The sequence below is a fragment of the Synchiropus splendidus genome, chromosome 1 (assembly GCF_027744825.2).
Source record: "Synchiropus splendidus isolate RoL2022-P1 chromosome 1, RoL_Sspl_1.0, whole genome shotgun sequence".
Classification (NCBI taxonomy): Eukaryota; Metazoa; Chordata; class Actinopteri; order Syngnathiformes; family Callionymidae; genus Synchiropus; species Synchiropus splendidus.
Window position 1 is genome coordinate 12,345,088 of NC_071334.1, and position 13,308 is coordinate 12,358,395.

Below are 13,308 nucleotides of genomic sequence, written 5' to 3' on the forward strand. Positions count from 1 at the left end.
CTTCATGACGCATAACCGTCTCTCACCCAATATGACATAGCTCTCTGTCTTGCAGAGGAACGTTTGGGGTTGTGAAACGGGTAGTCCACAGACGAACAGGGGAAATTTTTGCTGCCAAATTTCTCCCACTGAGAAGCAGCACCCGTACCAGAGCATTCCAGGAAAGAGACCTGTTGTCCCGCCTGGCTCACCCGAGAGTGTCCTGCCTGCTGGACTTCTTCTGCACCAGACGGACTCTTGTGCTCATCACTGAAATGTAACCATCATGGTCAGTCATTTATTATCAGGGTCACATGGTCTGACTGGGGGTTCCTCTTCACTCCTCCAGCTGCTGCTCTCATGGACTTGTCGACCATCTGTTACTGAGAGGATCAGCGTCAGAGAAGGAGGTTCAAATCTCCAGTTGCGCCACTTATGTTCGGGCGATTCATAACAAATGTTTTCATTTCAGATTCAGTCCTTTATCCAACAAATCCTGGAGGGGCTCGGCCACATTCACAGCATGAACATCATGCATTTGGACCTTAAAGTAAGAGTGCCGGCGGACGTCATTGAAACTTTGTGTAAAACACCATTTACTTTTTCCTCTTTTAGCCGGAGAACATTCTGATGGTGTATCCACCCAGAGATGAGATCAAGATCTGTGACTTTGGCTTCTGCCAGGAAATAGACACTTCCAGACACCAGTACAGTATGTTTGGAACGCCTGAGTTCGTGGCTCCTGAAATTGTTCACCTCGAGCCAGTCACCGTGGCGACAGACATTTGGTGAGTTTCACAGAAGTGAAACAACACAGTCAGGAGATGCAACTGTAATCTGTTCTGTGATTGTCGCAGGGCTGTCGGTGTGATCGCATTTCTGTGGTATGTAGCTCTTAACTGAAGTTGATTCAGGAACTAGGAATATCATCTGTTCATACATGATTCTATTATTCCTATCTCAATGCAGCCTTGTTTGCCGATGTCCCTTCGTGGGTGAGACGGACCGCGCCACTTTGCTCAGAGTGGGTGAAGGGTCTGTGAACTGGGGGGCGCCAGACATCATTCACAGAAGCCCTGAAGCCCAGAACCTCCTCCACATGCTCCTTCAGCCAGACCCAGAGTAAGAAGCATTTTCCTGGTTTTCTTTCAATGTGCCAAGATCCTCTGTCATTCATTACAGAAGAAATTAGGAAATGTGTTTTATTCAACAAAAATGTGTGTCCATGCATTTTTATTATTGTGAAAGTGTTCTTAAAAGGATGTTTGGTACAGTCACTGCCATCTCTTCCTCCATCCTCTCACAGAAAGCGACCGTCTGCTTTCGAGTGTTTGAGCCATGAGTGGATTCAGGTAGCTCAAAGAGCTGTTGGTTGTGTAGTGTACTGAGAGTGAGCTCCCTCCTCTTTTTATCTCAGGACGAACACGCTGGCGAGGACACTGATGAAATTAACACGAAAGCTCTGAAGACATTTATCAGCAAAAGAAAGTGGCAGGTAAGTCAAGTCCAATAATCCTCACTTCCCATCACGAGTCACTATACTGTAGCTGTTGACATTGCCATGACCTTGAGACAAACTACAAGGGAGGGAGGGAATAGAATTATGAATATCTCAATTATTTGCTGCATCGTATGGTAGCAGTGTGTATGGTAGAAGTTTGTCCTATTTCTCCAGCTTTCCTTTAACTACTGGCATTTGGCACTCATAATCCCACTACTGGAAGAAAAGCACAGTACCTCATCACCATTCCTCCTAATGCAGACTACATATAGCTCTAGACCAGACCTGTGCAAAGTGTGACCCTGGTTTTTGTGGCCCTCACGAGGTCAGACTAATAATAAGTTACACATTCATGACTAAAATGTTGTTTCATTTTAGTATGTTCCTCAAAATTAATTGAATGAAAATTTGAAATAAATGTCCTTTTTATCTTAGGTCTTTGGTCCATAGTTGTATTATGATTTATATTCGAATAAGATGCATGTAAAATAATGAAATAAATCGTCCTTGGTTCTTAAGATTTTTTTTAGTCAGGTTCCGTAGTCATCGCCGCCTTTCTTCCCTCACAACAGCCGCAGTTTATAATGTGGCCCTTGAGGAAATTGACATGAAAGACATGATCAGCAATTTTGCCCTTTTTCTCTTCAGCGTTCTCTAACCTCCGTTGGGTCAGTTCTGACGCTGCGGCCCATTCCTGAGCTCCTGGATGCCCCCCTGAGAGAGACGGCGGTGACGGTGCCACGTGAGCCGCAGGAGCACAGCAGCAGCTCCCTGAGCAGTGGCTCCTCCTCCGAGTATGATGAGGCCGACTCGTGGAACTTCTTTCAACAGTGCAGTCAAACTGAGGAGGAGGACGAGACGGAGGAAGACTACGACCCTGTGATGGAGAGAGCACAGATCCCAGAACCCTTTTCCGGTGTCCACTTGCAGGACGAAGAGGATGCCACATTATGGGGGGAGGAAGAAGCAGAAATGGAGGAAAGGAAAAGTGTAATAGAGCGGAGTGTAAGCCGACAGTCGGCAACTTCGTCTGAGGTCTCGTACCAGCACACTCCTCAGAGGGAGAGGAGATTTAGCAAGGACAGTAGTCCGTGCCTCTATATGTCTGATGGCGATGAAGGCTCAGGCAGCGACAGTGGGCGAATCCCTCGGGGAAGCGTCATCCGAAGCACTTTCTATAACACCTCTCAGCAGCTCTCGCCAATGTCTGCCAGGCACATGACACTGAGGGACAAATTCCAGGCCAAAAAGCAGGAGCGAGGTCGCAAGCCGCTCCGCAGAAGCCTCTCAGGTCGTCTTAGTGAACCCCTTATTGAATACGTGGAAGATGAGACGGAGACAAACCGCAGTCAAAGACGAGGATCCGTCCACACTGCGATGCAGAAGTCTTGCTCCTTTGACAGTGGCGTGGGTCTGGTTCACGCCAATGCCCCTCCTCACAGGAGGAGCAGGTCTTTGGATGAATATTCCCGAAGATCTCCCAGCTCACCAAAACGCACAAAACCATGTGAAGAAGAAGGAACGCAAAGTCTGAAGGAGGACTCTACTGATAATGAAGCAGGAGGACAGAACTTTCTGGCCATTCCGAGTCCCAGTCGACCCACCAGAAGAAGAGGTCCGATTATTCCTAGCCCTGTTGCCAAGGCACCGGCGGCTCAATCGAGCTCCTCAAGCTTCTTCGCTGGACAGAGACGGAGGCTTGTGTCAGATCAGGAGCAGCATGAGGAAGACAGCTTCACCGGCTCCAAAGGCTCCTTAGCTGAGTCTTCCATCCTGGAGCACTGCAGCTCTGAATCCTCAAGTAGACTTGGTTCTTATGAGGATTTGCATTACAGAGGACGAGGAGCTTCTCCTCGCTCCTTTCAAGAAGTTAAACCCAGAAGTTCATTTCCTCAAGCACCTCCACGGAACCGCACCCGCTCCAACCCCAACCTCTCCATCACCAGTGGAGGCCAAGTGGAATCACAGATGACTCCCAGTCCCAGCCTCTCCTCCCTCCAAAGCCCAGAGAGGCCTCCAAGGGCCCGGGACAAGAAAGAAAGCCAAGGCCTCCAGAGACACGCGTCGGCCCCAGCACTTGAAGTTCGACCTGTACCAGGAAAATCCCCAAAGCTTGGACTGTTGAATATCTTCAGACGGCAATCCTGGACTGGACACTCCTACTCCCAGCTGGAGAACTCAGAGCTAGGACCCACACTTGGAGAGATCATGAAGCCGGACACTCCTACCATGTCGCTGAGGAAGAAGATGAGAGCTTCGGCCTCCAGCCTGACCAAACTCTTCACCAGGTCGTCCAGTAAAGAGGACGTCGGTAAAACAGGTCGGCTTTTTTATTTTAACGCTTTTATATCATTGAACATCATTTATGAACATGTTTTCTCCTACTGTGTTAAGGGCCGATCGTGAGATCAACTTCCAGCCTTCCGGAGATGGTGCGTGATTCTGGTCCTGAGATTCCTAAAAGGCGAAAATCTAAACTTTTGTCCATCAAGATTCCTGCTTTCAAAAAGTCCAAAGGTGACGATCATACCACAGATAGACTATAGCTGTTTGGGCCACTCATTTTTTTCCTTTTATCCAGATCTTCCAGTTCGTCCCAACAAACCAGAAGTCCACCAGTTAGCTGGAGGTCGAGTCCTTCTGGTGTGGAAGCCTGTCAAATCCAAGGAGGCCACATACTGCGTGCAGTACTGCACTGATGGTGAGTTTGTAGCGACTGACTGTCAGTCTGAGACTGGAAGTAACGCGTTCCTTTGTGATCAGGTGGTGAGTGGAGCGTCCTGTCGGAGGAGGTGATGGACAGCTGCTATGTGGTGAGCGACTTGCCCAGGGGAGCCTCGTACGTCTTCAGGGTCAACTGCATCACCAAGACGGTTGCAGGGCCGTTTAGTGAGGCCTCAGCTCCCGTTGTCATGGCGACTCACCCAGAAGGCAAGAAAATCACATTTCCAATTCCAAAATATATTTTGGGAAGAATCTGCCATCTGATAATGATCATTTATACTTTGGACAGAAACTCACATTCCTCTGATTCAGACTGAGACGCTGGGGTCAAAGGCCACTGGGTCTGAACCTGTTGCTGCTCAGAGGAACTATAATTTCCTCTCTGAGATCCACAGGTGGGAACTGTAGCTGTGCTCTGTCATATTGAAGCTGTGTTTTTGGAGTCAGGTCATTGTTTTTGGTGACTGGTGAAAGAGTGGCTGCAGCATCATTCAGCATCATTCCTCCATGGACGGAGGAGAATTTGGTTTGACAATGACACGGCCACTGGAGTCTAAAATCTATTGCCTTGTCCAACTGTGCTCTCTCAGGGGTCGTTTCAGCATCATCACCATGTGCCGAGACGCTGAGACCAGCCAAGTGTTTGCTGCCAAGATCACTCCATACCAGGCGGAGCAGAGGCAGCTGGTCCTGAGGGAGTATCAGCTGCTGAAGAGGATTCATCATCCTCATATTGTCCAGCTGCACGCTGCCTACATTACCCCTGGCTACCTGGCGCTGGTGGAGGAGCTCTGCCCAGGCAAAGAGCTGCTGTACAGTCTGGCTGCGAGGTAGCATCCAGTCTTGTTTGTGGTCCGGAGTCTAATGTATTGGCAGAAACTCATGCCTTATCTCCACTGTTTTCTCCAGAGATTTGTACTCGGAGAATTACGTCGCCGACCTGCTGTCCCAAATTCTGAGTGCAGTCGACTACCTGCACAGCCGCCGAATCATGCACCTGGACCTGAAGTCAGACAACATGCTGGTGGACGAACGCAACCTGGTGAAGATCGTCGATTTCGGCTCGGCCCAGTCCTTCACCCCGGGTCAGCAGCTCACCATCGAGCACATCCACGGCCTTTCTGAGAGCAAAGGTGACCACCAGATCTGAGCGTAGACTCAAGTAGAGCCTAGTCTAATCGACTAAACTTTAACTGTGGTGGCTTCTGCAGACTGCCGCAGCAAAGGTACGCAGTCTTTAACGGAGGAGTGATGCTTGACCACTTGAGCTGAGCTAACACGTTTGTATTAGTCAGGACGTTGTTCAACTAACGTCCAAGTTAAGCATGTGAATACACAAGGAAATAACAGTCACTGACCAACTCATCATGAACACGTGTCTGTTTTGTCAGTTTATATTGTCCTTCCTAAAGCTCCGGAGGTCCTGGAGGGTCAGGGAGTCGGACCTGAGACCGACATTTGGGCCGTTGGACTTCTGCTGTTCATCATGTGAGTTGGGAAAATGACTTGGAGCGTTGATTTTGTCTCGATTTTTTGTCTCGACTGGCTCACGCTGGCGCGTCATGTGTCCCAAGGTTGAGTGCTGACAATCCGTTTCACTCGGAACTGAGCTGGGAGCAAGACAGAAACATCAAGAAAGGGAAGATCCAGTTCGGGCGATGTTACCCGGGTCTGTCTGAAGGAGCCTTGAACTTGATGAAGAGCTGCCTCAATAACAAATCCTGGTGAGCAGCCTGGTGACTGTCCCTGTGAAACAAAGACAGATTTTCATTCCCTGCAAGTCTCTCATAATGTAGATGGAGAATGCCTCTGTATTGGCCATTGTTTAGATGAAATCAGGCAAGGTTTCGCGGACACTCTTTTGAGACACATCCATCTCTCTTTCAGGGGGCGTCCGACAGCGGCCGAGTGCCTCCAGCACCAGTGGCTGAGAGCCCAACGCACCCCTCACAAGGCCCGCCAGTCTAAGGTGTGTTTCTCCACGGACAAGCTGAAGACTTACCTCAAACAGAAGGAGGAGATGAGAGACCAGGTCCAAACCAAAGTGCAGGGCCCCTTCTTGCAGTGACATGAGGATTTTGTCTTCTGCTTTTGCTACTTTTTGCACTCGTTGGTGATGACATGTCCTTATATAGACGAGAACATAACTGTGTCTTAAGGAGTGGTCGCCCTTTGTTTGACGGGCTGCTGTGCAAGCACTGCTTATGAGGTGTTTTAACGCCAAAGAAAAGGTTTTTTGCTCCACTTGAACCTGAGTATGTTTGATTTATATCCATTTTAATTCAAAAGAAGCATGCTATATGTACAAATAGTAGATATTTGTTTTCTCTATTGTAGTCAACTAGAGTTATGTGTGTGTGTGTGTGAGTGAGGTTTAATAAAAATAATCAAATGTGATCGTTCAAAATGTTTTATTTGAGTATAAACACACAAGAAAGGTTGTGATTTGGTCATCGACAGCAGCTATTCTACGGCTACAGTGACGCCAGGTCAGCGTTTTGTTGCTCCATCATGTTCACATTGACCTGCTGATTGATCCAGTGCGATGGAAGCGTTGATCCACCCTGTCACAGGCGTTTAACTACAACCAAAAACAGCCCCCAGTTTTGGAAGCAGGAGCTGAAGTTTGCATGTGAACGCCCTGAACAATCGGTCGGACGCTTTTATTGGTCAGCTGCGGTGACTTCGTTCAGCAACATCCAGACCTCGACTCCTTCTTACGACTTGGCTTCTTGGACTTTTTTGATCTCCTGAAAGCAAATAAACAAGTTCATGTCGTATCAAGCAGCCGACAGAAGCGCCCTCTTACATCATTGAGGATATCTTTCAGCTCCTCGTAGGCTCTTTCCAAGTCGTCGTTGATGATCACAACATCAAAAACGCCGGGTTCGTTACCTAGAACCAGGATGTCAAAATCAGAGACACCGCTGTTTATTTCTTCATCTGTTTGAACTCACTCAGCTCCATGTCGATGCGGGCGGCTTCCAGGCGCTTCTGGAGACTCTCCTCCGTCTCCGTCTGCCTGTCCCTCAGACGCTTCTCCTGAAATCGGGAGAACAATTGTTGAGTCGTACCTCTGATGTCCAGAGCTTAGTTGTTAAATGAAAAGAAAATCTGTTACTCTAAAAACTGCCCTCCAAGGAGATGTGCAAAAATGGGATAAAATGTTCCTAAAATCATCCTAAGTAAACATGGAAAATACACTCCTGGACAAAAAGCAATACAGAAAGGTGACGCCTTTTTCAGCTATTTATTTATGCCCTGTGAGTTACACCATACTGTCAGAGTGCAGGGTGTTTGTGAAGCTGTTCCTTCTCATCTGCTGTAATCTGATGGTCAATACATATAATACCAGGATCTCCATGGAAGGCGGCTGAATGGAGATGTAAATGGGGTTTAGGTCAGTCTCTTTAATCCTCCTCACTCCCTGGATGTCCACGTCCAGGATGCAGATTAAGTTCTTGGCCTGGACATCCTCGATGGCAGATTTACTGGAAAACACAAAGTGTCAAAAAGATTTAAGAGTCAAACACAAATACTTTCTCAAGTCTGACTGTCAAACAGAAACAGCTTCTAAACATGGTGGAGAGTTGGTGCTCCTGGCTGCTAGTCTGAGCGGATCTCTGAACTGCTGCCACCCTGAAGTCTGATCTTTCTTCTGGACCATTAATGGGAAACAAGTACGAATGTCACTACTTTTTTACACTCGGTACAATACTGAACAATGTGGTCTGTAAACAGGAACCTATTTCTGTCCACCATGCAATTTTTCTATTTCAAAACATGAACAAGTAGATGAGCACCTTGTTCCATACAAGTTGCCAGAAAACTCTGCATTTTCAATGAACTCTCCTTGGTCGATGCTGTCCTGCATGGCCTCCCTCGTGGTGAAGTGGTAGTCTGCAAGATTTACAGCGTGTTGGACAGATCATGGTTCGACAACTGCTGGTGTGCCTCAAAAATGTGAGCCAAAAAGTGACATGCAAAACCCAGAACACACGTGGGAAACAGTTCACGTTGAAGCTCTGTTTATAAATTCATACATCAACTCATATTTGCCACAATGTTTGGGAGGCAGAGTCACACAGTTTGCACACAGGACCAAGGACGGCGGTAAGCTGTGGTAGCGATAGTGAGTGTTGTATCATGTCAACAACAATTAGACATCAGCCAACATCTTTGAGATGCCCATGTCATCATCAGGACAAAGCATCTAGTGCTATCACAAACCCCGCCACACACTGTCATGCGCCGCACATGCTCATGCACAGGGGAGCCAAACGGTTGACTGTGAAAAATCACGTTAAATACCCCCATTTTTCCTGGTGTTTTGCTAGATGGGTGAGCAGATAAACAAGTGAATCCATTGGAGCTTTGTGAGAAGAGTAAGCAAAGTGTGTGCTCTCCCACTGATGCAATGTCTATGACTATCGCTGCAGCCTTGCACGCACAGTAACACACTCTTTGCTACTTGAAAGAAAAGATGAAATTGCTTTGTGCAAAACTGTTGTCAAGTGCAATGAGTGCACAGACACACTATTTTGAAAGTCACATGGTCACTTCATAAATCACTGTTTTACCTTGTTTGTTTCAGTGTATGCTAACCTGCAGTGAGTCAGAGCTTGTATTGTATGTGTGTAACACAAACATTCTCCCACAGTGCAACGGAGGGATGAGGACAAGGGAAGGTCCGTGAGCCATTAGCAGCGCAACATGAAAGTAAACTAGACCAGAGCTATTTTGGAAATCCGCCATGGTTGTTTGAGAATTGGAAGCAGAACATATGTTCTTTTTAATTCTTCCTCAGAAAATCTAGATTTGCCTTCGCCTGCAAAACTGATTTTCGAGTACAATGGTACCTCGGTTCTCGACCACAATCTGTTCCAGAAGGCCCTTCGAGAAGCGATTTGTTCAAAATCTGAATCGATTTTTCCCATGACAAGGAATAAGAAATCATGCGTTCCAAGCCTTAAAATAGTCTTTTGTAGGAGTGAATGTAGAGTGTCTGCTGCAGGTGCGCTGTTCCTCCATGTGTGTGGCCGCTGCATGTGGGAGGGGTTGCCGAGTGAGTGAGGTCTCTCCAGAAGTGAAGAGGTGCCCGGTGCGTGTCCAGCTCTGAATGTGCGCTTCTGTGCAGTTTGGCTGTGACAAAGTCATAAACCAAGTCACGCTCTGTCCCAGACTCGCCTCATCCCTGTCCCAGCTCCAGCCGACAACAGGACATCAAACCCTGGAGTGTGAGCTCCAGCCTCGGAGGTGTCGAGGAGCACCTCCCCTGTGACACTCTGCCACGGTCCAGTGCGGAGACAGGAAAGGTTTTACACCTCAGTATGAAGAAAAAACAGTCAGTAAATGTAGCTAACGGGACACGTCTGCATACAGAGGCTGTGTTATACACAATAACAAAGCGCATCATGGGTCAGCTGATCGGTCCGCGCAAGTTATGTTTTTTCTGGCTTTTTCGGGGCCGAATTCTGAAGCAAAAAAATCTTGAAATTTTTGTTCGAACTCCGATTTGTTCGAAAACCGAGGTACCGCTGTATTTTGCAAAGAAAGTCGATTTTCTGTTTTTATTTAAGTTATAATGCATATTTTCTTATGTAACTGTATTGTAGTATAGTATATTATGGAAGATGTTTTCATTATTTTAATAACTCAGCTATTATTTTATATCAAATCTGGTAACTCCTGCACAGCATTGTTTTCCCATGGCAGGTTCCATTACAGTCGGGCTCATCAGCTGTCGAGTCTGGTTGAGCTGGCTGTCATGCGCTGCTGATGGTTGACGCTCCGACAGCCACAGAGGGGAAACGGGTTGCCAGACCGTTCAGGGCCGGGCGTGGGAACCACCACTAAGGCATCACAGGGGGCTATTTTCAAAAGCTTTTTACTCCGAGGTGTTGACTGTCTGATTCTGATTCCTGAAATCATTGAATTTGTGATGTTTTTTGGTTTTGTCCAAAGTGCCAGGATGATGAAAGTAACCCCCATCCCGCTGCCTTCACTTAAGAAAAGAATCATCTGGAATCCGACAGCGGTCACCTTTATCTGTGGTTTCGGATTGGTTTGAAATCGAAGTTTCTAAGTCTTCGGAAGAAAAGACGTCTGCTACGGGCAGTAAAGTAGCCCCCAGTAGCAGGGGGAGCTTGTTCAGGCCTACGGAGAAAACAAGACAGGCTGAGAAAGACGTTGATCCCTTTGTTAAAGCTGGGGCTGAACACGAAACCATTTCTGCAGCTCACTCGGGAGTAAAGCAGGTGTCACAGGCGAGATGTAAGAGTAAGGCAGATTCGGGGTGAGGGGTCGACCGGGATTATTGGATAACTGACCAACCAAGCCAGCTTGGAGCTAAGACTGCCATACCTTTGCCGTCTTCCTCTCCTGGACGCGGGTTTCTTGTCGTATCTGTGTGAAGACAATGACAAGTCCTCAGTGAAACGCCTGCTGGCTCGGGCCTCAAATTCACTGATCTCAGTCGGCACACGTACGAGAGACGGAGAATCCAAAGATGCCCTCGTGCTCCTTCATCAGCCTCTTCATCAGCGTGCTCTTGCCCGCTCCAGAGGGGCCGCTTAGCACCACGGGCCTGGGTCCAGACATGGTCCTGGAACATGATTCGGATCAGCGATATATCCTCCCATGACAAATGATGCTAAGTTTCATAACATTCAATATGAAGTAGACAGCTGGTGTACAGCTCAAGATTGACGGCATGAACTAGTCAAGATCACTCTGACTTCAGGGAGACATTTCTGCAAACTTTGAAAGGTGAACTTCCTGATGTTGGTTCACCGGGAGACTTCCCTGGCTCACACTAAACACAGGAGCAGCATCTGGACTCTCAGGGGAAACACCTCTTTGGGCTTCTTTTAAAAAATAGTGAGGGAAGCCATGCTTCATCAGGCATGTTCACCTGATGGGAATAGATAGATTTAGTTGTTTTAATCCCAAACTTGGAGGTGACTGAATTGTGACCTTAACGTCACAGTTTTCAATTTAAAAAATGATTTAGCTGAATTAGTTTTTTGAGAAGTTTGGCGTTTCTGCACCACCTATTTGCAATATACACAAAGAAATAAATGAGGATGAAGAACAAAAGGGTGATATTTATGTAATACTAAACGTTTAGAATAATATTTTTGAAAAGCATAGGAGTATATTCACATGGTACTATTTCCCATGTGAATATACTTCGTCTCTTGACTTACAGCTTCTGAAATACCTGTAATTGACTATTATAACTATAATTTTATGTTCACTTTATACTAGGGCCAAGACTTTCATTACTTAAGGACAAAACTTTTTCAGCAATCCAAGTTACAGATTAATCATGTATAAAGGTTTTTTTTTTATTTCACCCTGATGTTCAAGTTTATGATTATTCATCTGAAGCTTCTGAGATGAATAATCTATTCATTATACATCTGTAATAGATCAGATTCATTTTCATCAAGTCCCACCACACTGTGTACATAATACTACAGCAAGAAAACAAGACAGTACATGAAGAACCTGTCCTTTTTCCCCCATCATTTATTGACGTATTATTGAGTTCTTCACTGTGGGACACGGAACTGACAGCACCGAGGTAAGTAGCTTCATATACGGATGTCTAGCGGTGAAAAAGGTCAGGTAAAAGGTGAGGTAAAAAATATACTTGCAGGATAACCTGACCTTCCATTATTGCTATCGTGAACTGGTTCACCGGCCGCAGCGTCCCAGTATCTTGTTAAGCCATTTCTGAAGAGACTAATCCCATGATCCTGGTTCCGTCAAATAGTCACCAGCAATCAACAGTTGGGACTTGAAATGACAGCGAATGTATCGCTCATGACCTGGCAGTTCGAGCCTCTGCGGTGCATGTCGCCTGCTCATGAAGCCTGTGCGCCGGATTAATCGTATCCTACCCAGGTGGCGGAAAGCGGTCTGCTGACCCGATTACGGACGCGCTGAGAGACGATGAAGACGAGAAGTTGCTTTTGAATTCAACTCTGATGAGAACTTATAAAACATCTGCCCGTATTTTCCTTCATTGTTGTTTCCAAACGAGTATCTGAGTGAGTCTTATTTTCAGTGTAATTCTGAAGTTTGACGTCATAAAAACACGACTCTTACAGCGCTGTAAAACATTTGGCTGGTGGTGGTGAGTGGAGGTGAGTGTCTTACCTGTGTGCGGTTGACTCGCAGACGGCTCCTCACCCCGGTGTGTGAATGGACTGCGCAAACGTGTGTGTGCGCGCGAATTAACGGAGCTGCTCGCTGTCACTCTGAATTACTGTCCACCCGCGGACCAATCACGCGCGGGGCTCGTCGTCAATCCCCGCAGGAGCCGAGGCCTCGCCGCTGGGCTGCAGGAGGCGCCGCGCTCCAGGTGACTCGCAGGTGACTGGAGGTTATCTGACTCATAATCCCACACCGTGTGGTCAGGGAAAACTGTTCGTTTTACACACGCGAAACACTGCCGTGAAACCTGGGTCACGATTGTTAGCGGAGTGCTAAAAGTAGCGGGAAGCTAATCTGAATGCTAACCAGCTGCTGTTCTCCTCTGTTTTAACTTCCAATAACTGATGTAGATATTCATGTTGAATGTGTAGAAGATCAAACTTTAATCTGTGTTTATTGTTTCATTCCAACTGCTGTTTTTTTCCAGTCTGAAAGGATCAGAGCTGAATAACTTCATGCTACTATCCTCCAAGGTTCTTCACATAACCTTCACTTTGCAGTCTGCTTTCATATTCAAGTCGCTTGTCTGGATGCAAAGTGGCCGTCACAAGATCAATTGTTCTAAAGGTCCTTGGTGAAGACGCTTACGATTCGTTCGCCGGGAAGTTTGATCGCAGCTTTCATCTATGAGACCTTCTGCCACCAGTTTCAAACCACTGCCACTGAGATGAAGTCACCGCTGCGTTCAAAACTGCTCACCGATGTCAGGACCTGCAGACTCGAGAACCGTCAAAAATCTTACGTGATGGTCTTCAGGCCAAGATGAGTAAAAGCTAAAAATAGCAGGGTTTAGTCCCTGGGCTCCAAATGAGCCGCTGTGACCTCTGACTGGCTAATCCAGCGTCGACCCACTTCTTAAAGGACGAACACGTAAGGCACCT

General features: G+C 46.9%; 2 protein-coding genes across 6 annotated transcripts in view; one reads left to right on the forward strand and one right to left on the reverse strand.

Annotated features, from left to right (window-relative positions):
- obscna (obscurin, cytoskeletal calmodulin and titin-interacting RhoGEF a) overlaps positions 1–6,571 on the forward strand; it is a 39,729-nt gene extending 33,158 nt beyond the window's left edge. Inside the window, exons 68-86 of one of the 3 annotated variants that reach the window (XM_053865749.1) lie at positions 56–256; positions 329–389; positions 452–529; positions 595–767; positions 837–863; positions 949–1,101; positions 1,286–1,331; positions 1,397–1,474; positions 2,129–3,800; positions 3,875–3,997; positions 4,062–4,181; positions 4,244–4,411; positions 4,494–4,599; positions 4,795–5,034; positions 5,114–5,337; positions 5,416–5,430; positions 5,596–5,692; positions 5,779–5,928; positions 6,092–6,571. In XM_053865749.1, the coding sequence (XP_053721724.1) occupies positions 56–256; positions 329–389; positions 452–529; positions 595–767; positions 837–863; positions 949–1,101; positions 1,286–1,331; positions 1,397–1,474; positions 2,129–3,800; positions 3,875–3,997; positions 4,062–4,181; positions 4,244–4,411; positions 4,494–4,599; positions 4,795–5,034; positions 5,114–5,337; positions 5,416–5,430; positions 5,596–5,692; positions 5,779–5,928; positions 6,092–6,272 (3,913 nt within the window). In that variant the 3' untranslated portion in view covers positions 6,273–6,571. The remainder of the gene's footprint in view (positions 1–55; positions 257–328; positions 390–451; positions 530–594; positions 768–836; positions 864–948; positions 1,102–1,285; positions 1,332–1,396; positions 1,475–2,128; positions 3,801–3,874; positions 3,998–4,061; positions 4,182–4,243; positions 4,412–4,493; positions 4,600–4,794; positions 5,035–5,113; positions 5,338–5,415; positions 5,431–5,595; positions 5,693–5,778; positions 5,929–6,091) is intronic. The other 2 variants (XM_053865758.1, XM_053865765.1) reach the window with 2 other exon arrangements.
- Positions 6,572–6,584: 13 nt separating this feature from the next.
- Positions 6,585–12,465, reverse strand: guk1b (guanylate kinase 1b). 3 transcript variants are annotated; one of them, XM_053865796.1, is made up of 9 exons: positions 12,371–12,465; positions 10,693–10,808; positions 10,568–10,609; positions 10,247–10,360; positions 8,008–8,104; positions 7,557–7,695; positions 7,162–7,246; positions 7,014–7,099; positions 6,585–6,954 (listed from the first exon to the last, which is right to left on the reverse strand). In XM_053865796.1, exons 2-9 carry the CDS (start codon positions 10,802–10,804, stop codon positions 6,922–6,924), a joined length of 708 nt encoding a protein of 235 aa, XP_053721771.1. In that variant the 5' UTR covers positions 10,805–10,808; positions 12,371–12,465; the 3' UTR covers positions 6,585–6,921. The 3 variants fall into 3 exon arrangements, with proteins under 3 accessions (XP_053721771.1, XP_053721779.1, XP_053721790.1); XM_053865804.1 differs by lacking the exon at positions 12,371–12,465 and adding an exon at positions 11,879–12,076; XM_053865815.1 differs by lacking the exon at positions 10,247–10,360.
- Between the last annotated feature and the right edge of the window lie 843 nt (positions 12,466–13,308).

Excerpts from the sequence above, each read along its gene's own strand:
- guk1b (XM_053865796.1), bottom strand. The coding sequence starts at position 10,804 with ATGTCTGGACCCAGGCCCGTGGTGCTAAGCGGCCCCTCTGGAGCGGGC. Across the intron at positions 10,610-10,692 it reads CTTTGGATTCTCCGTCTCTC|ATACGACAAGAAACCCGCGT; the intron begins GTACGTGTGCCG and ends GTCTTCACACAG. Across the intron at positions 7,247-7,556 it reads CGCCTTCCATGGAGATCCTG|GAGAAGCGTCTGAGGGACAG; the intron begins GTATTATATGTA and ends TCCCGATTTCAG.